Source organism: Diceros bicornis, chromosome 1 (assembly GCF_020826845.1).
Source record: "Diceros bicornis minor isolate mBicDic1 chromosome 1, mDicBic1.mat.cur, whole genome shotgun sequence".
In the NCBI taxonomy this organism is placed as follows: domain Eukaryota; kingdom Metazoa; phylum Chordata; class Mammalia; order Perissodactyla; family Rhinocerotidae; genus Diceros; species Diceros bicornis.
Window position 1 is genome coordinate 90,393,805 of NC_080740.1, and position 27,803 is coordinate 90,421,607.

General features: G+C 37.3%; 1 protein-coding gene across 8 annotated transcripts in view; it reads left to right on the top strand.

Moving 5' to 3' along the window:
• The window catches only part of NSD1 (nuclear receptor binding SET domain protein 1), a 163,458-nt gene that overhangs the window by 43,955 nt on the left and 91,700 nt on the right, over window positions 1-27,803 (top strand). For all 8 annotated transcript variants that reach the window (XM_058546782.1, XM_058546816.1, XM_058546799.1 and 5 more), the window contains one exon: window positions 23,929-24,064. In XM_058546782.1, the coding sequence (XP_058402765.1) occupies window positions 23,929-24,064 (136 nt within the window). The remainder of the gene's footprint in view (window positions 1-23,928; window positions 24,065-27,803) is intronic.

Here is a 27,803-nt window from a genome sequence, read left to right on the forward strand (position 1 = left end):
AACTGCTTTGATTTGGGGTAGAGAGCAGGCAGGTTTCCTTCTCAGCCCTTGGGCAGCCCCTAAGGGACACTCCAGAACACTGTCTCTGAGGAATACAAACTACTTAAAACTACGTTGAAACTACCTCTGGGATGGAGTTTCGATGGAAGGATTTTGAGAAGTCCAGAGGGAGAGATCACCTGAACTAATGAGTGTAAACTATATTGTTAGAGGTGGAAATCACTGGCTCTGATGTGTCGAGGAGGGCAAGAGGAAAGGAAGCCAGTCATCTGTGTTTGGGCTGTTCTGAAATTGCTACTGCTCTTCTTTAGAATAGTCTATTAAGAAATAATGATCCTTTTAGAGATTTGAAATAATATGAATGAAACGATGTGATATCTGGGGATTTGCTTCAAAATAATCCAGGTGTGGGGGCTGTGGGATGGAAGTAGTAGGTAGGAAGTGAATGGGATTATAAATGAACGAAGTGGGCCATGATTTGTTATTTGTTGAAGCTGAGTAATGGTTACCAAGGAATTCATTGTACTGTTTTTTGCTTTTGTATATGTTTGACATTTTCCACAAGAATTTTGAAAAAGGGAGAAGTTCTGTGGATAATTTTTTTTAGACTGAGTGAAAAATAACTTTGTTACTGATTGATAGTTATGAACCATAAAATAAATATTAGTGTTTAGACTGAGATATGTGTTTTAAAACGTGTTAAACGTCAAACTATGTGTGAAAATGCCCTATTGTTTTTCTAGTGCTTTTCTTGGAAGGAAATTTCTTTTAGTTATTTATAAATATCCAAGTGTAGTGTTATACCTAATTATGCTTTTTAAACTAAACTGTTTTTTATGAGTAATTATGAGGAAGGATATGAGTAATTATAGTTTTTTAAGTATCTTCAGGTGATTGACAGGTTAATTTTTGTTGTCAGTTATAAGCTATATTAGTAATCAAGGATAAACAGATTAATTTACTTAAGTTTGGGTTGCTTTGGAATTGGTTTTAACTCATTAGGAAGCTTTGTTCTGGTACTGGCTTAATGTGACTGGCATTTTCATTAAAGGGCTACAACCTATAGGTATGTGTATGTGTGTGTATATATATATATTTAAGTACTTACTGCACTCCTGACAATACTTAATAAGCAACTAATATCAGGTTGCTATTATATCCATTTTATAGATGAGCTCGAAGGGAATTAACTGCACGAGGTTACTCATTCTCTGGTTCTAGGGAATGAACACTGTTGTAGAGCCTTCACAAGACCTGGACTATCATCCCTGTTTATTTGAAGGGTGAGCATCCCACTAGAGTTAAGGCTGCTGTATTATTGTACGGTTGGAGAACAATTCAAACCTTGAGCTAGACTTAGTTTTTTTTTTAATTATTATTATTTTTAAAAAATTTTATTTATTTATTTTTTGTGTGTGTGAGGAAGATCAGCCCTGAGCTAACATCCATGCTAATCCTCCTCTTTTTGCTGAGGAAGACCGGCTCTGAGCTAACATCTACTGCCAATCCTCCTCCCTTTTTCTTCCCCGCAAAGCCCCAGTAGATAGTTGTACGTCATAGTTGCACATCCTTCTAGTTGCTGTTTGTGGGACACGGCCTCAGCATGGCCAGAGAAGCGGTGCGTCGGTGCGCGCCCGGGATCCGAACCCGGGCCGCCAGTAGCGGAGCGCGCGCACTTAACCGCTAAGCCACGGGGCCGGCCCTAGACTTAGTTTTTTGAGGGAGAAATTATGTCTTAATCATTTCTGTAGCCCTGTGGCCTAGCCTGGCCTAGTAGTCAGTAAATATTTGTTAAGTGAATGAAAGTGATATTTTGCAGGTTTATTATAGTTTAGTTTCATAAAAGGACTCCCTCAAAAAAAAAAATGAAACAGTACAGAAGACAAACGCACTCTCGTTCTTGTGAGTCATCTCCTTCTCTTGTATTTTCCCTGCTGAGGCAGTAACTGATTTGGAGCAGCCCTGGAGGGACTTCAGAGACCTGGCAGAGGTAAGTCACCAGAGACTCTGAAGTGGCATAACTGTCTGGGTGACCAAAGCTTATCTTCGACTAAGTATATCAGTTATTTGAATCATGCGCTGTGGATGAATTTCAAAAGTAATATATGCCAACCATTTATTGAGTTCCTATGGTAGACATTTACTTCTAATTACATTGTCTCCATTTTTACAAACGAAGGATTTGAGGTTGAGAGAAGTTAAGTAACTTGTCTGAATTTACAGTCGGCGGATTAAGAATCAGGATCCATTCATACCTAGTTTTGTAGAGTACCACAGCCCGTGCCAAAATTCTTGTCCTGGGCCTCTCCATTGCATGAGAGGGATGGGGAAGTACGATATTAAGACTGGAAAGACCGCATAGCTTTAGCGAAAAGACACTAGAATAGGAGGCCAGATGTTCTAGTCTTTTTCTTGTCCTCAGGAAATCACTTAGGTGTGTCAGAGGGCATCATTTTGTTTTTTAAAGTTACGTGTAAAGTTTAGGTTAGTATGAGTAAAACTTGCTTTTTTAAAAAAATTGCAAAAGGCTGAATACTAATTGTTTTATGTTTTTTTGTGTGTGTGTGTGTGAGAAAGACCAGCCCTGAGCTAACATCCGATGCCAATCCTCCTCTTTTTTGCTGAGGAAGGCTGGCCCTGGGCTAACATCCGTGCCCATCTTCCTCTACTTTGTGGGATGCCACCACAACATGGCTTAACAAGTGGTGCGTTGGTGTGCGCCGGGGATCCGAACCGGCGAACCCCGGGTTGCTGCAGTGGAGCGCGCTCACCTAACCGCTTGCGCCACCGGGCTGGCCCCTTGTTATGTTTTTTGAAAGCATCTTTGGTCTAAACATAAGCTAACTTTAGATTGAAGTTTAGTATTACCCATTGGTGACTTGCCTTTTAACAACATTGATTGGTTTTGACCCCAGTAAAGAAGTACAATAAGGAGCACAGATGTGTATGATGTGTCTGTTTTGAAGAGACTAGGGGCGTCTTCTGTTAGTTGAATTACAGTGTAAAAGTGTTGTGAGGAACATTTGTCTGGTGAGAGTTTATAAGCAGAATTCCTTCGTTGAATGAGAGGGTAAGATCACTAATTGTGTCAAGGTTAAGTGCAGTTATCAGTACTAAAGGCTAGAACAGACTGATAGTTTTGTCTGTGACCTAGTGGAAAGGGAACAGGCGATCAAACAGAGCACAAGCATAGCTCTGTTTGGCATTTGGCCGGCTCACTTCCCATTTCTGAGCCTCAGGTTATATACCTACAACAAAGAGACAGTAATTAATACCTGCCTCATTGTCACTATGAGGTTTAAAAGAGAAGCAAAATATATGAATGTTCTTAGCAGTTTCTGGTACTTGGGTATCTAATAAATGCTTCCTTTTTCCCTTGTGAATTAGACAGCATTGGAATTGTATAGTCACGTACCTCTTCCTTGTATCAGGATCAGACGTCTTTTGAGATTGTCCTGTCTTACCCCTTCCCCCCCCAAAACAAACTCACTCAAGGCTGTAATTACAATGAAATACTGACTAGCTATATTTGTGCATTTGTTTGTACTAACTAGTGCATTTGTTTTCAACCTTGACTGTTTATCTGAATCACTACCCATGGAGCTTTTAAAAAATGCGGTGCCAAGAGCCTCACCCCAGATGTACTGAATCAGAATCTCTGGGCTCGTAGGGTGAATGGGGGGACTGTATTATTTTATAAAACTCCTTAGGTCATTCTGATGTGCAACCAGGGTTGGGAACCATTGATCCTCTTCCTCTAGCACTCAGAAACAACTCCCTAAAAGGCACAGACTAAAGCAGAAGTCAAAGGGAAAATAAACCCCAGGTCATACCCAACAGTTACATGATGATGTAATGATAAATGAGAATTGCTGGGTGCATAGTAGGTTCTCAAACATTGAAAGAAAAATTTATGGGCAGAAGGACTATGCAGAGTAAAATTGATTTATGTTGGACTGATTTAGCACTAGATTTTCTATTATAGGGAAAATGCCTATGGTCAGTGTTAGGAAATTCCCCAGAGTAAGAGCCCAAGGAAGGCTTTGAACTAGGGTTTGAAGCATTCAGTTCCAGCGTAACATACAGGTACAACTGCATACAGCAGTTTCTTTTGTTGCCTTAAGCCAGAGAGTACTGCTCTCCTCCTTCCTTTACAGCTCCTGGGGTTATAGAGGGCTGTATGTACCCTTTTAGGCTTATCTTCTGCACTGTCACCAAACCTGTTTTATTGAGGGTCTGAGGATTTATAAGGCGTAAGCCAAAAGCCTGGGCTAGCAGGAATGCCTTGACCTTCATATTTCTCTTCTAACTCTTGAGCAGTCTGCCCTCTCTGAGCAGCTCATGCTCCGGGCTGGGCTTCTGCTGATAGTCCCAACTTGACCACAATGGTCCTCAATATATAGTCAGTTCACATCCACAATTCAACCAACCTCAGATGGAAAATATTTGGGGTGGGGGGAATTCCCTAACTCTAAGCAATATAGTATAACAACTATTTGTGTAGCATTTACATTGTATTAGGTATTATAAGTAATCTAGAGATGATTTAAAGTATATGGGAGGGTGTGTGTAGGTTATATGCAAACACTATGCCATTTTGTATTAGAGACTTGAGCATCAGGCAGATTTTGGTATCTGCTGGGGTCCTGGAACCAATCCCCTGCAGATACCTCTGGACTGTACTAGCTGTACTAGTTTTCACGACCAACCTAGTAGCTGCTCTGCTTTCCAGCTTTTGTTGGAAATTCCTTGCTTTTCCTCTGTCCTTTTCCAGGACTTCAGTGATTCCCTTTGATCTATTGTCCAGGCTTTCTTTTTGATCTATTGTTCCTGAGATCTAGCCAATAAGAAAGGGTCATTTCTTACTTAGTCAGTAGCAATTAACTTTTACACAATAATCTTTAGTCTTTTGCCTTAGATTGCTGCAGGCTAAAATTGTAATGCTGCCAGAGATCATCTGATTAGCTACTACTCCTTGCTAGATTTGCTTACCTGGGTCCCAAGTTCCATTTTCTTCTCAGCAGAAGTTAACAGACTGAGCTCTAACTCCTTCTACCAGGCGGAGGATTGATGGGAGGAGACTTCAGGTAGTACTCTGGTTCACTCCTTTGTCCTGTGGTTGGTGTGGTGGAATGGGGGGGTCAGAGATGCTGGCTCTAATCCCTGCTTTTTGTTAAAGGGCTCTATCTGGCAAGGTCACTGAGCCTCTATTTCCTTGTCTGTAAATAGAAGACAATAAAATCTGTGTTGCCTACCTCACCTGGTTATTTTTGAGGTCCAGGTGATATAATGGATGTTAAAAGAGCTTTGACAACTAGAATACATACATGCGTTTATTAGATTATGTGGCTGTGAGTGAGGTTGAGTAATGCATATGCTTTTAGTAATGTTGTACTATTTTACTTCATCATACTATTCTAGAGTTGAACATTTCCTCTGCAGTTTTGAGTTGAGACTGGGAAGGGAAATCACAATTTTTGTAAGGTAGAAGAATTGTAATCGCCAACTATAAATAGCTACCATTTATTATTATTATTATTTTTTTGGTGAGCAAGATTGGCTCTGAGCTAATGTCTGTTGCTAATCTTCCTCTTTTTGCTGAGGAAAGTTGTCCCTGAGCCAACATCTGTGCCAGTCTTCCTCTGTTTTTTGTATGTGGGATGCCGCCACAGCGTGGCTTGATGAGTGGTGTGTGGGTCCGTGCCTGGGATCTGAACCTGTGAACCCTGGGCCACTGAAATGGAGCGTGCAAACCTAACCAATATGCCACCAAGCAGGCCCAATACCATTTATTATTAATGCCCTGTACTAGATTAAGAATAATCTCAAGAGTGTATTGAACATTTGTTCAGTCAACACAACCTCCTACAAAATAGGCAGTGGTATCCCCCTTTTACAGGTAAAGAAACAGCTCAAAGAGGTAAAGTGACTTTCCAAAATCTCACAGGTGGTTAAGGGCAGAGCAGGAATTAAGTCCATGCATTTCTAGTATAAGACAGAGCTTCTCTGTTATGCTGGCATAAGAAGCATGATTCATTGGGTATACTTTCTCATTTAATTATAAGCAAATGTAATATATATAAGGGATTAAGACTTTAAAGATGTAGTGGTTTACAAATGCCCAGAATAGTATGGATATTTATCTTACTTTGCTTATCTCATAGTCTTGGACAAGTCATTTGGTCCCTCTGCCTTTCATATTCTTTGTTTGGGAATAGTTTATCCATCAGAGAGGACATTCGTTTTTAATAAATTATAATATAATGTAAATCTTGTTATTAAATTTAAGCTGGCCTAAAAGAGAAGGAAGTCATCTGTAAGCATATTTTGGGTTTGATAATGTTGTTTTGACTTTGTGTGTCTACGTATTCTTAATCATGTGTTGTAGTTTCCTTAATGAAAATGATCCAAGATACTTAGTAGCAGGGGCAGTAGCTGCATCTCTAAAGTGTTTAGCATACAGGACAGCAAAACAGCACTTCCAAAAGGGCAAGATGCTGTGGGAGTAGGTTATTTGAGGAGGGAAGGGTTTGTTCAATCTGGGTCTTGAAGGGTACTTGGGACAGATTTAGACATGGCATAATGAAGGTGTAGGGTACCCTGAGGTAGGAGGAGTATGAAGAAATAAGTAGTGCAAATTACATTCTGGCTAGATTTTAAGGTATAGAAAAGAGATTATGTAGGAAATAAGGTGGAGTGGGCAGATAGGAGCCAGTTTTTGGAGGGCCTTGAATACTGTTTGGGTTAGTGGTATATACTTGATTTGATTGACCAATAGGGAGGCATCAAAGATTTTTAGGAAAGATAGTAACAGTATTGGAATTGTGCTAAATTGTGTTTCTATTTAAACATTAGTTTTGGTTATTTATTTGGAATTGGAAATATTTTTCTGTTAATGTAATGTTAAATGGAGGTTAAGTGCCTATACTGTCATATTAATTCTTAAAGTAGTTGAAATAATGTACCTTTGCAAAGAAATACAGTGAATAATATAGCAACTGCTTTTTGAGTTGTTCCTATGTGCCAGGCACTTTATAACACCTTTATGAAGTATGACTCCAGAGAGTCTATGCTTTTAACCGTTATCCTATACTGTCTCTCAAAATAAGGGTTTCAAACTTTTAAGATAAAAAATAAATAGAACCCTTGAATGTTGCTGCTTAGGGTAGAATCAGGCTCAAATAGAGGAGGAGTAACAGTCTTCTAATTTCAAGGTTTTGAAATAAGCTAACAGCTACAGTGCTTAACACATTACCAGCATTTTACATATTAATGTGTCTACATATTAGCTTATTCAGTTCTTCCAGTAACCCTGTGTGGTAGATACTATAATTGTCCCATTTTACACATGATGCAAATGAAGCACAGAGCCAAGGCACGTTCAGATTCTTTCAAGACAATTCAGAGGATGATAATGCTGATTTCTTTGGTGCACTTTTCTTGCTATTGCTAAGAAATTCTGTCCTGTTGCATTTCTTTACATTTTATTTTGCCCTACAAAGGAAATATGTGTTAAAATTTACTTAAAAATATTTGTAAGATATACTAAAAACCATTGAATTGGACACTCTAAAATGGTTAAATTGGTGATTTTTGTGATATGTGAATTTTATCTTTAAAAAAAATCTACCTAGAAAACTATGCACGTAATACATGTTCAGTGTACAAAAATTAGAAAATGTCAATAAGCCAAAAAATCACTTTGCAGTATCCAGAGATCCAGTTGTTATCATTCTGACCTCTATCCTTCCAGAGTTTTCCCTGTGTATATTTGCATATGAAAATGTGTATCTTTATAAAATTTGAGATCATTGGATGTATGCCTTTCTGTAACCTTTTTTCACTTAGTATGTACATGTGTGTATAAACTTTTTGTATAGCATTCCAGTGTATAGATGTTCTATAATTTATTTAGCCAAGTCCCTGTCCAACGTCTAGATTATTTCCATTTCTTGACCTTTTAAAAAGTGATGAGAGGCCGGCCCTGTGGCGCAAGTGGTTAAGTGCGCGCGCTCCACAGCGGCGGCCCTGGGGTTCGCCGGTTTGGATCCCGGGCGCGCACCATGGCACCGCTTGTCAAGCTGTGCTGTGGCGGCGTCCCATATAAAGTGGAGGAAGATGGGCATGGATGTTAGCCCCGGGTCAGTCTTCCTCAGCAAAAAGAGGAGGATTGGCAGGTGTTAGCTCAGGGCCGATCTTCCTCACAAAAAAAATAAATAAAAAGTGGTGAGACTAAAGCACATTTAAGTTATTGGTTTTCTAAACTATGCCATGTTCTCTTAAATCTTTTCTGAGATTTTAGTCAGTGCCCTCCTTGGCTCAAGAAAAGGCTGTTAGAAAACCAGAAAAGGTATTGACAGCTGCAGGAGAACAGCTTCAGTGGCTTTGCTTGTGTGAATAGACTTTTTTAAGTTAATTATTCTTGATCGGGGAATATTTGGATTTCTAAAATGTTTGGGGAAATGTCAGTTATATTTAAATATTGTGGAAAATTCATTTGTAAAGTGTAAAATCCTATGTAAAGGAAATTCTGGTTTATCTTCTGGGAATCAGACTGGTGCAATATAAAAAGCATTTTTACTGGAGTCAGGTTTTAATCTCTCCATTGCTATTTTGGTACTAGTTTTGTGAACCTGAGCAAATGACTTAATTTCTGCCTCAATTTTCTCATCCATAATATGGAGAAAAATATCCTCCTAGCCTTCCTTAGAAGCTACTATGAGATCCTGAGATAATTAAGTAGTAAGTGTTCAGCACAGTGCTTGATTTTTATTGTGCTCAAATGTAGCTGGCTAGATCGCTGTACTTAGTACAGTTATTTTACTTAGGAATTGCTCAATGTGGGATGTGGTTGAGATGCACTTTGACCCCTCTTCAATTCTGACTAAAATGAAATATTGTTGTGAGACTGGACTGGAGAGGATTTTGTTTTTTTCGTTTTTGTTTCTCTTTGCAGAGGGCTGGGGACTCTAGAATGCTTTTGAGCACTTAGACATGATTATGAATGTTCAGATGGAAAATAGCTGGGGATGTTTCTAACATACAGTAATAGAACATTAGAAGTAAGTTTCCATTTTCTTTTTTTTTATAATTTTATTTATTTATTTTTTTCCCCAAAGCCCCAGTAGATAGTTGTATGTCATAGTTGCACATCCTTCTAGTTGCTGTATGTGGGACGCGGCCTCAGCATGGCCGGAGAAGCGGTACGTCAGTGCGCACCCGGGATCCGAACCCGGGCCTCCAGCAGCGGAGCGTGCACACTTAACCGCTAAGCCACGGGGCTGGCCCTAAGTTTCCATTTTCACTTGTGCTTAGAAAGGTTGAAGTTAGAACTGAGAGAGGCAGAGAGGAGTCAGAGAGGAAGGTTGATCGGTGACCCTTCCCCAAATCTAGGATTACTCCATAGTTTTGTAGAAAATCAAATTTGTTAGTGTACCCAGTGTCTGAATAGAATAACTACAGTCCATGCCCCCATGATGAAAAAATGTTGGGGAAAGAGACACTTCCATTGTACTAGAATATTTGTTTTGAATAGCCAGAGTACCCCCTTTCTAAAGTCTGGATATGTGGGAGACTAATTGGTAATCTGAAGAGTGCTTAGAGAACTATAGTTTAAAAATTTAATAGTCTGTGACTAAATTCCAATGTGCTGTACCTGTCCCAAATTTAGTGGTATTGCTCATTTCCAAACCAGGGAGTTTTGGGGATAGAGACTGATTGCTGGCAATCTTTGAAGTAAAGATCTTTAATGTAGATGTGTTTAAATATACTGGTGATGTTTGAAGTAAAGACCTTTAATGTAGATGTGTTTAAATATATCATTTATCTTTTTTTAAGACAAATGAGGGTTTTGTGGGGCTGGCCCCGTGGCTTAGCGGTTAAGTGCTCGTGCTCCACTACTGGCGGCCCGGGTTCGGATCCCAGGCGCGTACCAACGCACCGCTTCTCCGGCCATGCTGAGGCAGCGTCCCACATACAGCAACTAGAAGGATATGCAACTATGACATACAACTATCTACTGGGGCTTTGGGGGGAGATAAAAAGGAGGAGGATTGGCAATAGATGTTAGCTCAGAGCCAGTCTTTCTCAGCAAAAAGAGGAGGATTAGCACGGATGTTAGCTCAGGGCTGATCTCCCTCACAAAAAAAAAAAAATTTCAAAAAGAAAAAAAAATGAGGGTTTTGTGGATTAAGGACCCATAAGTTTTGGCAGGTGCTGAAGTGGACAGAATAAGGCACCTAATTTTACTGCTTAGGAAGTGGCTCATTGTAGCTTATTTTGGTTCAGTTAACATGTTTTTTTAATTGAACATGTGTTTTGTCCCAGATAATGCAGATACAAAAAGTGAATGACACCTTGTCCTCATGAAGTTTAGAGACTGGTGAAATAGATAAACATAAACTGGAAACTCAATATAATGATGAGCTAAGAGACAGGATAGAATACATATAGTGGAGAGGTACTTGGCCAAGGGGTAGGAGCTAATGGAAGGAAGGCTTCCTGAAGAGACTTAGGAGAAAGGAATTCCAGGCAGAGAAGAGATGGAAGGATAAAGAGCATGATTTAAAAGGGGAACTGTGGTCAGCTTGGTGTAAGCTTTTGAGAGGGGGAATGGTGAAATATGAGATTGAAAACAGAAATAGTATCAAGGTCCTCAGCTTATTTCGCAAGAAAGAGCCAGCTATTCTTACTTTGACTGTCATTATCTCTTGAAGTTTGTTTTGAGAAATTTGTTACTACTAATAAAGCTAGTTACTTTGCTTCCCCAAGACTCACCCGCCCCTGCCGCTTTAGCAGCTATAGTATTTTACTTTGCTCATTTCTCTCTTCCAGAGACTGTGAACTCCAAGAGAACTTGTTTGTTCCATCTCTATATTCAGTTATATGCCACTCAGAATATTTATTAAATGCTTAAATATAAAGAAAAATATTTTCCTTGAAAATAAGTGCTACTGTAAAAAATAATAATAAAGAGAAATAATTTTCACCTCCTAGAAATAATCACTGTTTACCACTTTCCAGACTTAGTCAATATTTGAATAAATGAGTGATCCTACATGAATTACTTAAACTAAATTTAATCAACACAGCAAACATCATCTGAGCATCTACTACTATGTGACACACTAGGGGGAACAATAGTCTCTACTATCAAGTGATCTAAGTTTTTTTAGTATTATTAAAACAATAATATATCCTAAAATGACTAGACGAGCAACAGGAGAAATTAAAAAACCTGTTTGGTAAGTTTTACTCTATGTCTTTTTAACTGAATTGCATAAAACAATTACATGATTCAAGAAATTGTTTAAAAAGGAAAAAACCCCCAGAGTCCTAGCTAACATCTAAAATTTGCATATTGCTTTATTATACATGTTTACGTTTTTCATAGTGGTAATAACATCTTTAAAGGTTTTGTATTTTTTCTTCTTTGTAACATTTTTCTGGCTTCCCATAGTAATTTTTAATGGCTGCTTAATAGACCAGCAAATTGTTCTAAATTTGCTTAGCCATCTTATTGTAGTTTCAATTAGTTTTTATCTTCACTTTTGTTGTTAACAGTTAAAGTTGCAGTGAAAATGTGTTTATAGCCTTTAGTCTTTTTCCTTCTTTTGGGTTGTTTTCTTAGGATGGAATCCCAGGAATGTGAGTATTGCGTCAAAGAGTATTGCCATGTTGCTCTCTAAGAGGCGATACTAAAATTGATTAGACCATAGTGGTAAGTTATTTGCAAGAACTTTGCCGTTTGTTTTTCTTACTCTTTTTTCCCCCTTCTCCTTGACAGAAATATGAATAGAATTGAGGAGTCTGTTGGTCAAGTGATTCCAACAGAGCTTAAAAAGAATCCTTACCTATTTCTATGCCTCAGGATTTAGTCCTCAGATGCCTTTCTCTATGCTCCCTTTCTTAATGATCTTTTATCTGGGCCCTCTTGGCTCTAGCCTGGATCTCTTCCCAGAACTCCATATTCATATGTACAGTGGCTTTCTTGGCATTTTCACTAGGTTGTGAAATTGAAGTTTCATACTTAACTTGTTCGAAACCACATTCCAGATGTTTCTTCCCAAAACATGTTTCTCCTGTAGACGTCTCCATTTTAATAAATGGCACTCTATCTTTCTTGTATTTAAGGCATAAACTCTTAGAGTGATCCGATCCTTGAGTTCTCTCTTTCTGTAGCATCCATATCCAATCTATTAGCAAATTTCATGGACTCTTCCTACTTGTTGCCCCTTCCGCCAATCCCAGATTGGTTCACATAGCTGTTATGTCTCACCTGGATTATTATCGCGGTAACCTTCTAAGCAGATCTCTCTGCTTCCACCTCGAAACCCTTAGGCTGTTTTCAGTATGGCATTGAGAGGATCCTTTTAAAACATCAACCCTTCAAAGACTTCTATCTCACTCAGAATTAAAGGGCATAATATGGCATATGTCTCTCTCTCCTTTAATCATTTCTCTGACCTCATTTCTTTCTATTCTCTCATTTGTTCACTCTGTTCCAGCTACATTAACTTTCTTGCTGTTCTTTGAAAAATGCTAGAGCATGTTCCTTCCTCATCATTTTTGATGGTATTTTATCATTCCACTCAGAATATCTTCTAATTTTCATTATGATTTATTGTTTGACCTAAGGATTATTTAAAAGTATACTTGTTAATTTCCAAACATAGAAATATTCTAGTTACATTTTTGTAATGAACTGTTAACTTAATTACATTATGGACAGAGAATATGTTCCAAATGATTCCAGTCCTTTCAAATTGGTTGAGATGCACTTTATGGCCCAGTATGTGGTGAATATTTGTAAATATTCTACAATTACATGTAGTAGTTTTTATATATATCCATTAAGTCAAGTTTGTTATTCATAATATTGAAATTTTCTAAACCTTCAGTGATTTTTTTTCTTTGCTTCTTCTGTTAATTACTGAGAGAGGTTTATCTCCACCGTGATTATAATTTTGTTTATTTTTTCTTGTGGTTCTGCCAGTTTTTGCTTTCTATATTTTGAGGCTTTGTTCTTAGAGGCATAAAATTTTAAAAATTATCTTTCTGGTCAAATGAACTGTAACATTTGGTCCACTTCTAATTAGTGATATGTTTGAGTTTAAATTTGCCATGTTATTTTGTGCTATTTGTCTTGTTTATTTTTCTTTTTTCTCCTTTCCTGCCTTCTTTTGGAGTCAAAATATTTTTCATTGTTCCTTTTATGTCCCTCCTACCCCCATTCAAATTTGGAACTTGTGTATTTGGTTTCTCTTCATTTGGAGGTTACTCTAAAAATTACAACAGGCCTCCCTGACTTATCAATATTTAAAATTCCTGTTGCCTTCCTCCATGACAATACATAGACTTTAAAACACTTTATTACTCCCTAATAATATGTAAACCCTAAGAACACTTCAACTTCATTTACCCCTTTCTAACATGGAATATTGTTGTGAATTTTAATTCATTCTTGTTTTTGTTTTAAATTCCATTAAACATTATCATTATTTAACCAGTCACTGTTCATTTTGCACATTTACTTCTTTCTTTGTTTTTCACATCTCAGACCCAAAATGATTTCCTTTTGTCTGAAGCATATCTTTTAGAATTTTCCTTCCTGAGAGTCTGCTGGTGGCTAAGTCTCCCAGTTTTGGTTTGTCCGAAATTGTATTTAGCTCTCTTTCTTGAAAGATATTTTTGCTGGATGAAGAGTTCTAGATTAACAGATATTTTCTTATCGCATATTGAAAATATCATTCCACTGTCTTCTGACTCCCCTTGTTGCTGATGAGAGGTCAGCAGTTCAAAGTTAGAAATCTGCCTTTAAGGGTAGTGTGTCTTTTTTCCTCTGGTTGCTTTTAAAGATTTTCTTTCTTTTTTTTGTTTCTAATTTCATTCTCATGTGTGCAGGTATAGATTTCTGTTTGTTTATTCTACTCAGGATTTGTTGCCCTCCTTGAATTAGTGGATTAGTGACTAATTCTGGAGAATTCTTAGCCAATTTCTGCTCTTATTCCATCTGCTCCATTCTCTCTCTTCTCCCCTTCTAAGACCCTTATTAAGTGTGTGTTGGCCCTTCTCATGGAATACTCTTACCTCTTATGTCTCTTACCTCTGTCTATTCTGTTATATATTTATTTATATGTATACATACATATAGATATATGTCTATATGTATACGTACATATATGGGTATATGTGTCTCTTCCTTCACTTTTTGTGTGTGTGTGGAAAAATAAACATAATAGAATTTACCATTGTAACCATTTTAACGTGCACAATTCATTGGCATTAAGTACATTCACAATGTTGTACAAATGTCATCACTATCTAGTTCCAGACTTTTTTTATCACCCCAAACTTAAGCACTCACTCCCATTTCTGCCCCCTTCAAATTTTCCTTTTTTAGCGGGGGGGGGGGGGGGGGGGGAGGGTTGTTATCCCTCACTGGAATGTTAGCTCCATGAGGACAGGTATTCTTGTCTGTTTAGTTAACTGCTGTATTCTCAGTATGTAGAACAGTGCCTGGATATGGAAACAGTTCAGTAAATAATTTCTGACTGGGTGAGTAGTTATTTTGAGAAGGATGTTTCATAAATTGCCTATAATATTTATAAAACTCACTAATGACAAAGGTGGCATCATAACTGTGGTATGAGGAGATCATATCAACATAGTTAGAAATTTAGTTTCCTCTTCCAGAAAATGGACTTAGTAATACCAACCTTGCAGCAATACTGTGATGATAGCAATAATATGATACCTATCTGTTTTCTCTCTCTGTGTATTTGCCTATTCTGGATATTTCATGTAAGTGGAATCATACAGTATGTGGTCCTTTGTGACCGTCTTCTTTCACTTAGCATAGTTTTTAATGTTCATCCATGTAGTAGCATGTATCAATATGTTATTTCTTTTCATTGTTAAATAGTATTCCATTGTATAGCTACATCACGTTTATCCATTCATCAGTTTGATGGGCATTTGGTTTGTTTCTGCTTTTTGGCTATGATAAATAATACCTCTCTGAACGTCTGTGTTCAAATTTTTGTGTGGATTTCTCTTGGGTATAATATACCTAGAAGTAGAACTGCTGGGTCATATGGTAACTCTTTGTTCAACCTTTTGAGGAAATGCTAAACTGTTCCACTGTGGCTGCATCACTTTACTTTCCCAACAGTAGTGTATGAGAGTTCTAATTTTTCATATCCTCACCAATGCTTGTTGTTCTGTCTTTTTGATTCTAGCCATCCTACTGGATGTGAAGTGTTATTGTGTCGTTTTGATTTTTATTTCCATGGTGACTAATGTTGTTGAGCATACTTTGAAGTGTGAAAAATTGAGATATTTGTCTTTTTATTGTTGAGTTGTAGTATAGTGCTTTATGTATTCCGAATATAAGTCCCTTATTAGATATATGATTTGCAAATATTTTCTCCCATTCTGTGGATTGTCTTTCGTTTTCTTTATAGTATCCTTTGAAGCACAAAAGTTTTTGATTTTGATGGAGTCCAATTTATCTTTTTTTCTTTTGTTGCTTGTGTTTTTGGTATCATGTCTAAGAAACTTTTGCCTACTTCAAGATCACAAAAATGTATGCGTATGGTTTGTTCTAAGAGTTTCATAGTTTTAGCTCTTACATTTAGGTCTTTAATCCATTTTGAGTTAATTTTTATATGTGGTGTGAGGTAAGGGTCCACCTTCATTCTTTTGCCCATTGATATCCAGTTGTCTCAGTTACATTTATTTAAAAGACTATTCTTTCTCCATTGAATTGTCTTGACACCCTTGTTGAAAAGCAGTTGTCCAAAAATGTATTGCTTTATATCTGTACCCTCTAAATCTGTTCCATTGATCTATATGTCTGTCCTTATGCCAATAGCACAAAGTATTGATTACTGTAGCTTTGTAGTAATACTTGAAATTGGGAACTATAAGTCCTCCAACCTTGTTTTTCATTTTCAAGATTGTTTTTGTTCTCTGTGTGCCTTGTATTTCCATATTAATTTTAGGACCAGCATATCAATTTCCTCTAAAAAGGCAGCTAGGATTTCGTTAGGAATTGCATTGAATCTTGTAGGTCAGTTTGGGGAGTGCTGCCATTTAAACCATATTAAGTCTTCCAATCCATGAACAAGAGACATCTTTCCATTAATTGAGATCTTTTTAATTTTCTTGCAGTGATGTTTTGTAGTTTTCAGTGTATTAAGTGTTTTCACCTCCTTGGTTAAATATAGTCCTAGTTATTTTACTCTTTTGGATGCCATTATAAATGGAATTGTTTTCAAAATTGTTTATTGCTAGTGTATAGAAATACAGTTGATTTTTGTATATTGGTCTTATATCCTGCAACCTTGCTGTGAATTAGTTTATTAGCTCTAATAGTATTTTTGTGGATTCTCTAGGTTTTCTATATAGAAGATCGTGTCATCTGTGAATTGAGATAGTTTTACTCCTTCCTTTCCAATCTAGAAGCATTTTTTCCCTCCCTCCCTTCTATCCATCTCTCTTGGCTAGAGCTTCTAGTACAATGTTGAATAGAAGTGGTGAGAGTAGACGTCCTTGTTTTGTTCCTGATCATAGGAAGAGAGCTTTAAGTCTTTCGTCATTTGTTTTTTTATTTTTTATTTTTTTTACTTTTTTATTTTTTTGTGAGGAAGATCAGCCCTGAGCTAGCATCGGTGCTAATCCTCCTCTTTTTGCTGAGGAAGACCGGCTCTGAGCTGACATCTATTGCCAATCCTCCTCCTTTTTTTTCCCCAAAGCCCCAGTAGATAGTTGTATGTCATAGTTGCACATCCTTCTAGTTGCTGTATGTGGGACGCAGCCTCAGCATGGCCGGAGAAGCGGTGCATCGGTGTGTGCCCGGGATCTGAACCCTGGGCCGCCAGTAGCGGAGCGCGCGCACTTAACTGCTAAGCCATGGGCTGGCCCAGTCTTTCACCATTAAGTATGTTCTTAGCTGTGGGTTTTTCATAGATGCCCTATGTCAGATTAAGGAAATTTCCTTCTATCTCTACTTTTTAGAGTATTTTTATCATGAAGAAGTGTTTATTTTTGTCAAGTGCTTTTTCTGCATCTATTGACTTGATCATGTGGTTTTTTTTAATCCTTCATTCTATTATGTGGTGTAATATATTGATTGATTTTCGTATGTTGAACTATGTTGCATAACAGGGGTACATCCCACTTGGTTTTATGTATACTCCTTGTCATATGTTGCTGGATTTTGTTTGCTGGTATTTTATTGAGGTTGTCTATGTTTATATTTTTAAGGGATATTGGTCTGTTCTTTTTTTTGTGATGTCTTTTGGTATCAAGAGTCACACTGGCCTCATAGAATGAGTTGGGAAGTGTTCTCCTATTTTTTGGAAGAGTTTGTGAAGGGATTAGTGTTAATATTTCTTTAAATATTTGGTAGAATTTACCAGTGAACCTCTCTAATTCTGGCCTTTTCTTTGTGGGAAGTTTTTTGATTACTAATTCAGTCTCTCCACTTGAAGAATGTATATTCAGATCTTCTGTTTCTTCTTTTTTTCTCCCAATTTTTTTATTGTGGTAAAAAAATACATGTAAAATTTACCATTGTAACCATTTTTAAGTGGACAGTTCAGTGGTATTAAATACATTCATAGTATTATGCTACCATTGCCACCATTCATCTCCCGAACTCTTTTCGTCTTGTAAAACTGAAACTCTGTACTTGTTAAAAAATAAATCCCCATTCCCCCCTACCTCCAGCCCTAATAACCGTCTGTCTCTATGATTTTGACTATTCTAAGTACCTCATATAAGAGGAGTCATACAGTATTTGTCTTTTTGTGACTGGCTTATTTCCCTTAGTATAATATCCTCAAGGTTCATCCACATTGTAGCATGTCAGAATTTCCTTACCTTTAAGGCTGAATAGTATTCCATTGTATGTATATATCATATTTTGCTTATCCATTCGTCTGTTGATGGACACTTGAGTTGCCTCCATGTTTTAGCTATTGTAAATAATGCTGCAATGGTTATAAATATCTCTTCAATACTCTGCTTTCAATTCTTTTGGATATATACCGAGAAGTGTAATTGCTGGGTCATATTGGTAATTCTTCTTTTAATTGTTTGGAATCGCCGTACTGTTTTTCATAGTGGCTGTACCATTTTTACATTCCCACCAACAGTGCGCAGGGGTTCCAGGTTCTCCATATCCTCACTGACGCTTGTTATTTTCTGGTTTTTTTTGATAGTAGCCATCCTAATGGATGTGAGGTGGTATCTCATTGTAGGTTTAATTTGCATTTCCCTGATGATTAGTGATGTTGAGCATCTTTTCATGTGCTTATTGGCCATTTGAATATCTTCTTTAGAAAAATGTCTATTCAAGTCTTACGCAGGTTTTTTAATCAGGTTGTTCATCTTTTTGGGTGTGGTTGCTGAGTTTTAGGAGTTCTCTATATATTCTGGATATTAATCTCTTATTAGATATATGATTTGCAAATATTTTCTCCCATTCTGTGGGTTGCCTTTTTACTCTGTTGGTACACAAGATTTTAAAATTTTCATGAAGTCCAATTTGTCTATTTTTTTGTTTGTTAGCTGTGTCTTGGGTATCATATCCAAGAAATCATTGCTAAATCCAGTATTATGAAGCTTTTGTCTTTTGTTTTCCTCTAAGAGTTTTATTGTTCTAAGTCTTACATTTAGGTCTTTGATCCATTTTGAGTTAATTTTTGTATATGGTGTTAGGTAAGGGTACAACTTCATTTTTTTGCATGTAGATATCCAATTTTTCCATTTCTATTTGTTGAAAAGACTGTCGTTTCCCTATTGAATGGTCTTGGTATCCTTGTCAAAATTACTTGACTATATTTGCAAAGGTTTATTTCTGGGCTCTCTATTCTGTTCCATTGCTTGATATGTCTGTCTGTATGCTAGTGGCACACTGTTTTGAGTACTGTAGCTTTGTAGTAAATTTTGAAATCAGGAAGTATGAGTCCTTTAGATGTTTTTTCTTTTTCAGTATTGCTTTGATTATTCAGGGTCCCTTGGATTCCATATGAATTTTAGGATGACTTTTCCATTTCTGCAAAAAATGTCATTGTGATTATCTGATAGGGATTGCATTGAATCTTTAGATTGCTTCGGGTAGTAGTGACACCTTAACAATATTAAGTCTTCCAATCCATAAACATGGTATGTGTTTCCGTGTATTCATGTTTTAATTTCTTTACCAATGTTTTATAGTTTTCATTGTACATGTCTTCTATCTCCTTGGGTAAGTTAATTCTTAAGTATTTTATTCTTTTTTGATGCTATTGTAAATGGAATTGTTTTCTTCATTTCCTTTTTGGATTATTTGTGGTAATGTGTAGAAATTCAGTTGATTTTTGTCTGTTGACTTTGTATCTTTCTACTTTGCTAAATTGATTTATTCTAAAAAATTTTTTTGTGGAATTTTTAGGGTTTTCTACATACAAGATCTGCGAATAGAGATAATTTTACTTCTTCCTTTCCAATTTGGTTGCCTTATTTCTTTTTCTTGCTTAGTTGCTCTGGCTAGAACATCTAGTACTATGTTGAATAGAAGTGGAGAAAGCAGGCATCTTTGTTGTGTTCCTGATCTTAGAGGGAAAGCTTTGTCTTTCACCATTAAGCATGATGTTCTCTGTGGGTTTTTCATATATGGCTTTTATTATGTTGAGGTAGTTTTCTTCTATTCCTAGTTTGTTGAATGTTTTTGTCATGAATGAGTGTTGAATTTTGTTAAATGCTTTTTCTGCATCAATTGTGATGACCATGTGATTTTTATCCTTCATTCTGTTAATGTGGTGTATTAAATTTGTCAATTTTCATATGATGAGTAATTCTTGCATTCCAGGAATAAATCCCAGGTGGTCAGGAAGTATGGTATTTTTTGTTTGTTAGTTTTTAAATTGAGATATAATTGACATATGGCATTATATATATATTTTTTTTGTGAGGAAGATCAGCCCTGAGCTAACATCCGTGCCAATCCTCCTCTTTTTGCTGAGGAAGACTGGCTAACATCCGTGCCGATCTTCTTTCACTTTATGTGGGACGCCGCCATAGCATGGCCTGACAAGCAGTGTGTTGGTGCGCGTCCGGGATACGAACCTGGGCTGCCAGCAGCGGAGCACACGCACTTAACCGCTGCGCCACGGGGCCGGCCCCGGCAAGATAATGTATGTATATCGATTTTCTGGGGCTGCTATAACAAAGTGCCACAAACTAGATGGCTTAAACAACAGAAATTTAATTGTCTCACAGTTTTGGAGGATAGAAGTCCAATATTCAGTTGTCAGCAAGAGTTGGTTCCTTCTGAGGGCTGTGAGATGTGTTCCATGCCTCAGGTCCTAGCATCTGGTGGCCTGAGGCATTCCTTGGTTTGTAGACAGCGTTCTCCTTATGTCTTCACATTGTCTTCCTTCTATGTGTGTCTATCTCTGTGTCCAAATTTTCCCTTTTTATAAAGACACAGTTATATTGAATTGGGGACCACCCTAAATGACCTCCTCTTGATCATTTGCAGAGACCCTATTTCCAAATAAGGTCACGTTTACAGGTATTGAGGGGTATATCTTTTGGGCGAGCATAGGTCAACCCAATGGTATATGTAAAAAGGCATATAGAGATATTAGGAAAAGCCATTCTGAAATATGATATCAGGCCAGTCCAAGCTCAGATTACGTTTCTTCACTCGAAGTCTTCCCTGATACTCTCTAAGTGTCTCAGGATCAGGAATTCATCTTTTTATCTCCTGTTGAGCTTTGTATGTTAAGTGTTCAGTAAGTTTGTATGCAGTTGAATTGTGGGTTTAACAAGGTGTTGTGAGTCTTTCTTTCCAAGGTGAAATTTTAAGCTCTTCTGAAGAGAAGAGTCATATTCCCCCCCCCCCCCCCACCCCCCGCCTTGTTCTTATTTTCTCTGTTTTCATGTTTGGAGGCTTCTTTGGTCTGGAATTCTTGCCTGTGTCTAACTTTTTATGTATTAATGTCAGTTGGATTTGGATGTTGTTGTCCATTAATAATAGTATTAACAATATGTATTTGTATAGAAATTTTTTTCCAGTGGGTTTGTATGTATTGTTTTATTTGGTCGTCATGGTAAATTAATCAGGATAGTAAGGAGAAAATGTTTCAGGTTTGTGAAAATCGTCACCCATGATACTGTTAATTTAATGAAACTATTTTGTATTTGTATTTCTCAATGACTGTTATTTTTTTTAATCATCAGTACAGTTTCAGCATAGTTTCTAAATGGTTGGTATATTGCATGTGTGGTTGTGTATTACATGTTCAGTATCCCACGACTTCATCAGCACTTTATGGTATTTCGTTGAGATGGCAGGAAATTCGTTTAACAGGTATCTTGTTAGATGTTAACTTTTTGTTGTCACAAATAACTGCTTGAAATATCTTTCTACAATTCTTTTACTTATTTGGATTATTTCCTTTGTTAAAATATCAGGAGTGGATAATTGTTATTTTCATTTTGATGGTTCATGTTAGAGCAGGTGTTCTTTCCTGATTTTATGGCTTAGGAAACTGAGGCTGAATTAACTACTTGTTTAAGATGACACAATTCGTGATGGAGTCAGAAGACAGAACTCATTACTGCTTTGTCTGGTTGTGTGATTCTGGCTTTACCTGGTATCACGCATGTTGAAGTGATGTGTGTTGAAGGCATGTGTTTTATGGCTATACTTCCTGCTAGTAGAATATAATCACTTTGTTGTAGTGATATGAGGGGAAGACACAACTAACATCGTGTCGTAGATTGGCTGAATTTGTCATAAAGCATGTAATAATCATGAGATTTTATTGTTATTGGTTGATTAGGTAGTAGTGGAGAGTTGAACTGCCTGGGGTTGAATCCTGGCTGTGCCACTTACTAAATAACTATATGACCATAGGTATATGGTAAAACAGGAGTAATAATACAGTATCTACCTTAAGAGAATTCAAGAAGGAATGGTGCCTGGCACATAGCAAACATTAAGTAGATATTAGTTACTATATTTAAAGTCATTTAGGACTTGAACAAATAAGCCAATTCCATATTTAGCAATGACTGCCAAATAAATAAGTGATCACAAATCAAATTATATCAGAAATTTATGGGAACCTACTCAAATTGTAGTTTTCAGTAAACAGGCAAATAAAAGATTTGTTTCCTCATCCTGTCTTGGTATCTTGGTTTTAAAATTTCAAAGCCAACTAGCTTTGATGTCGTGTTTTTTTTCTGGTACTTACAAACTGGTAACAGGCAAAAATGGCCCCTTGGGGCTTTTCTCTTAAATAAAATATGGTTTCTGTCTCGTTTCCTAGTAACTCGATACATGAAGAACTAACCAAATATTTTCAGTAAGGGCATTCTATGGGGTTTAGCTTAACTTCTGTCTGAAAGCAGAGTGTTCAAGTTGAGTGGTAGCTTATAAATCATTGAATTCAGCCCAGTCCTTTGCTATCCTTGAACTGGGGCATTATTCATCATTTATTTGAATGATTTCAGTCAGTTCATTTAGCATACTCTTTATTAAACACTTAATCTGTGCCAGGTGTATACTGTTTTAGGCATTAAGGAGGGACGATTGAGTCTGAGGGGGGAGCTCACCAAGCCTTTTTCAAGACATGGCACTTATAGAAAAACCATAGTATTTGTATGTCCCCTTGAAGTGAAATGGAAGAGGTTGTTCTTTGTCCAAGTACTCTAGGTGCTTCTTTTGGCTACCCAGAAATATCTCAGCACACTTGCAACTCCTTTGTATGGCACCAGGTGGGAAGCTTAGTCCTCCTAAACACCGTGCTGACTTCCTCTCAAGGCACATCTATTTATGGGGTGTTAAAGGCATGGACGTGAGTTTAGAGCTAAGATGGAGGCATTTGGATTGCAGATCAAGTAGGCATATTATTTTTGGAGAAAAGATGCAGCCAGGGTCTCTGCATTGGACAAGTCCAATGAGCTTGATTCATAGTGTATTCTGCATGAGTGGTGTTCCTTGGGAGTTGTGCAGTGCACTGTTCTGCATGCAGCCTCGCTTGCATGTTCTGGGAAAAATCCAGATCAGTTGCATTGACATCGCTAGAGTCTAGCCTGTAGCTTTCAGTATTATTTCATTAGAGCCATTATTGTTAATTAATTAATAGAAATGTGTTTGTTTGAGAAGGATGTAGACTATCACCTGCAGAAGGGACCACAGTCTCCTCCGCCCTTTTATTGAGATATAATTGACATATAACTTTGTATTGGGACCATAGTCTCTTGACATTGTTAAAAATTCTTTTTATAACTGACACCCTTCCTGCCCCATGTTGTGTTATGATGCAAGGATTACTGCAAAGATATATTTTCTGTTAATTAATTTAATTAAATAATTAATTAATTTCTGGATGATTCTGTTTATCTGTTATTTCAGTTTTCAGCTTTTTTTTTTTTTTTTTTTTTTTTTGTTCAAGAAGATTGGCCCTGAGCTTAACGTTTCAAACTGCCAGTCTTTCCTATGTTTTGTGTGCGGGTTGCTGCCACAGCATGGCTGATGAGTGGTGTATGTCTGTGCCTGGGATCTGAACCTGTGAACTCAGGCCGCCGAAGTGGAGCATGCCGAACTTAACCACTATGCCACAGGGCTGGCCCCCGTTTTCAGCTTTTTATAAATCAAAATAGCTAATTTTTTTCCCCCAGAATGTAGATAGACTGACTACTTATATAAAACATATAAATTGAGAGCTACTATTGTATAAAGGGCTCTCTTATGAACAATTAAGACAAAGTAATTTAGTTGTACTTATTTTGTAATTATTATTAAGTTGGAGTGTTTCCATCTGGAATTCCTTAGGCATTGCTTTCTCAGAAGGCTAGTAGGAAGATGATATGCTGTTTTAAAAGATTTTGATTCTTATTGATGCCTCATGTTTTGTCTGTCTAAAGTGTCAACCCAAGAAAAAGTCTACGCCACTGAAGTACGAAGTTGGAGATCTCATCTGGGCGAAATTCAAGAGACGCCCATGGTGGCCCTGCAGGATTTGTTCTGATCCATTGATTAACACACATTCAAAAATGAAAGGTAATGCTTGTAGTTAATTATACATGATAAAATACAGTATGGAATTATAAACTTGCAGTTGCCTTTAATATAACCCAATTTTTGTTAATAATCCATTTTTACCTTTGAGCATTTTGTGAATGAATTGTTATTAATGTATTTCACTTTTTTGGTTGTTTTAGAGTTTTGTTGTATTTTACTCAATGATTTAAAAATTCTCAATTATTCTATCTATAGGTGCCAGGAAAATGTTAGGCTCATTACCTAAAGTTTACATTGTCTGGAATCACTTGTTTTATTTATATTTTTCTACTTCAGTCTTCAGGTTTGTATCGTTTCTCTTAGTTTTAAAGCTGAAACAATTATAAAGAATGCTTATAAGTTATTTTGAATTTTAAAATCTTGATTTAGAATATTCCCTTTAATCATTGCAGTTTGTTTCTTATTGGGTTGTTCTGTTTGAATCTCAGGTATCTTATCTTTAAAATACTGTACGGTAGGGGTTGAAACTTGATCTAGAGCTCCCTTTTTTCTATTAAGACGTTTTGTGATTTTACTGTAGTTTTTTTGTTTTTGAATAGGTCGTATATTCATAAGATTCAAAAAGATGAAATTGTTTTCTCCTTTGCTCTGATCTGTCCCATTCTTTACCCCTTTCCTTTTAAAGAATAGCCAGGGCCGGCCCCGTGGCTTGGCAGTTAAGTGCGCGCGCTGTGCTGCCGGCGGCCCGGGTTCGGATCCCGGGTGCGCACCGACGCACCGCTCCTCTGGCCATGCTGAGGCCGCGTCCCACATACGGCAACTAGAAGGATGTGCAGCTATGACAGACAACTATCTGCTGGGGCTTTGGGGGAAAAATAAATAAATAAAATCTATAAAAAAAAATAGAGAATAGCCAATTGTTTTTAATATTTCCTTCTAGAATTTCTTTATGTAAATCCAAATATATATTATCATTTCCCTCCTCCTTTTTATTTTAACACAAAAATAGCATATTGTATATATGTTCTACTTGCTTTTTTTCCACTTCTTGGAGATTTTTCCATGTTAGTGCATTGAAAAACTTTCTCTTTTTTTTTTTTTTGCAGTTGCATAGTTTCCCACTTTTTGAATATGCTGTACTTTATATAACCATTCCCCTGTTGATGGACGTTTAGGTTGTTTCTAATCTTGTGAAGACTGTACATACATATTTACATGCATATGTACATACATACATGTGTTTGCATATACAAACAATGCTGTAAACAATAACTGTGTGTGTTTCACATGTACTAGTCTGTTTTTCTGTAGGATCATTACCAAAAGTGGTATTGCTGGATTTGTTTTTATATTTTGAATATTGAATATTGAGGTACCCAAAGACCTTTATAGCTCACTGTTTAAAAAAAAATGATGTCTTATCCTTTGTGGCCTGTTTGGACATTTAAATTCTACTAGTAGGAAAATTCTTTTAGTCCTCCCCCTCTATCCTTCCTGGTTTCTTACTCATTGTATTGTTCTTTATGCACACTAGTTGGGTCCAAGCCATTTATTCAGCAAATACATAGATTGTACAGGTATTATGCTAGATATTGGGATCTAGTAATAGGCAAAACCATCAGTCCTGCTTGCCCTTGTGTATAATTAGAGTACAGTTAAAGAGACAAGAAACGAGCCAATAATCAGACAAATAGATAATTACTTAATTGAGAAGTGTGTTCAAGGAAAAATGTTGGTGTACAATCAGTGATATAGCGGCGGTACCTAACCTGGACTTTCGGTGCGGGGGTGTTCAGGGCCATTTATGCTAGTAAAGTAATCTTTGGTCTGAGACTTCAGAGGATGAGTAGGAATTAACTAGGGAAAGGAAGAGAGGATAGTTCCAGGCACAGAAAATAGTATATACTCTGGCTCTGTGAGGTCTGCAGCCCATAGAATGATGGAAGGTAGCATGATATGAGGCTGGGAAAGTAGATATGAGTCAAATCATGCAGTGTCTTGTAGACTTCATTTAAAATTTTTTGTGTGTGTGTGTGAGGAAGATCATCCCTGAGGTAACATCCATGTCAATCTTCCTCTTTTTGCTGAGGAAGACCTGCCCTGAGCTAACATCTATTGCCAATCCTCCTCCTTTTTTTTTGTTTCCCTTTTTCTCCCCAAAGCCCCAGTAGATAGTTCTGTGTCATAGTTGCACATCCTTCTAGTTGCTGTATGTGGGACGCTGCCTCAGCATGGCTGGACAAGCGATGTGTCGGCGCGCGCCTGGGATCCGAACCCGGGCCACCAGTAGCGGAGTGTGTGCGCTTAACCGCTAAGCCACAGGGCTGGCCCCCCGTGTAAAATTTTTTATTTTATCCTAAGAACTAAAGGATACCGTTAAAGGGCCAAGAGCAGAGGATGATGTGATCTGATCAGTGTTTTTTAAAGTTCCCTCTGACTACAATGTGGGAAATGGATTGGGGGGAGACACAGGTAAATAAGAGGAGATCATTAAAAGGGTGATTGCAGTGATTATTATGGTGAGATGAAAGTGGTGAATCGACAATAAAGAACAACTTAGGAGACAAAATTTATATGATTTGGTAATGGATAGATAATGAGGAGTGATGAAGAATGAAGTCTTGAGGTTTCTAGCTCCCAGGTTTCTATATCTCAGTATGGCTCCCAAGTTTTTAGCTTCACCAGTGCATACATGTGTTGCCATTTACTGTGAGCACTGGAACATCTATAACTCTGAGGTGACATCTGCTTGTTGATATTAATTGATGTCATGGGCAGGGCATGGATGAGATGGCCTTGGGACAAAATATATAGTGAGAAAAAGGGTGGCTTTGAGGAAGCGAACATTTGAGGTCTGTATAGAGGAGACTAAATTTGCAAACGAGATGGGAAAGAATCAGATAGAGATGGAAGAGGAAAACCAGGAGAATGTGGTGTTGGTGACTAGAGTGTTTTAAAAAAGAAGGGGTGGTCCATTTGATTGTACGTTGTCTAGAGATCAAATAAAATACCCATTAAGTGTAAGAAGATGGAGATCTTTGGTAATCTTTTTGGGGGTACGATTGTGGCTGAAGTTAGATTAGATGAGTTTGAGAAAATGGAGTCAAAGGCAGACAAGTCGGGATGCTACAGCTAGAGAGAGATATGAGGTCCAGAAAGATTTTTTAAAATGGAGATGATCACGCAGTTAGTGATGATGAGAAGAGTTCTGGAGATAGGGAGAGGCTGAAGACTGGAGTAATAAGGGATCAAAGATGGAATCATAGTATAGTCTTTCTGAGAAGGGAAGAGATGGATGGGATTCACAACACAGTGAGGAATTGGCCTTGATGGGAGGAGGAGCAGCACCCTTCTAGTGTTATTAGGGGTGAGTGAGGGTGCTGCGATTGGAGGTTTGGTGTGGTATACTTGAGGATTCCTATCTAGCTTGTTTCTCTGAGTCAAGAGTGTGGTCATACCACAGAGCAAGTGCCATTAGTGGCAGGAAGATACCATGTTTTTTCAGGCTATAAAAGGTTAAAACTCTTAAATTCAAGAGAGCGTCTCAGAAAGGGTGAATTTATACAGCTTCTTATAGGAGAAATGATAAATCATGTTAAAATGGATTTATTTAACCTTACAGCTAGTTATTTCATATTACTTTTTTCCATTTTCTCGTTGTACTTTTCATTTTTGTCTTCTTTTCTCTATAGTTTATGGCAAGCTGTAGTCAGCCAAGTTCTAGAAAGCCTAATTAAATACTCTTAGTAGTTAACTCTCCATTTTTCTTTGAATGTGC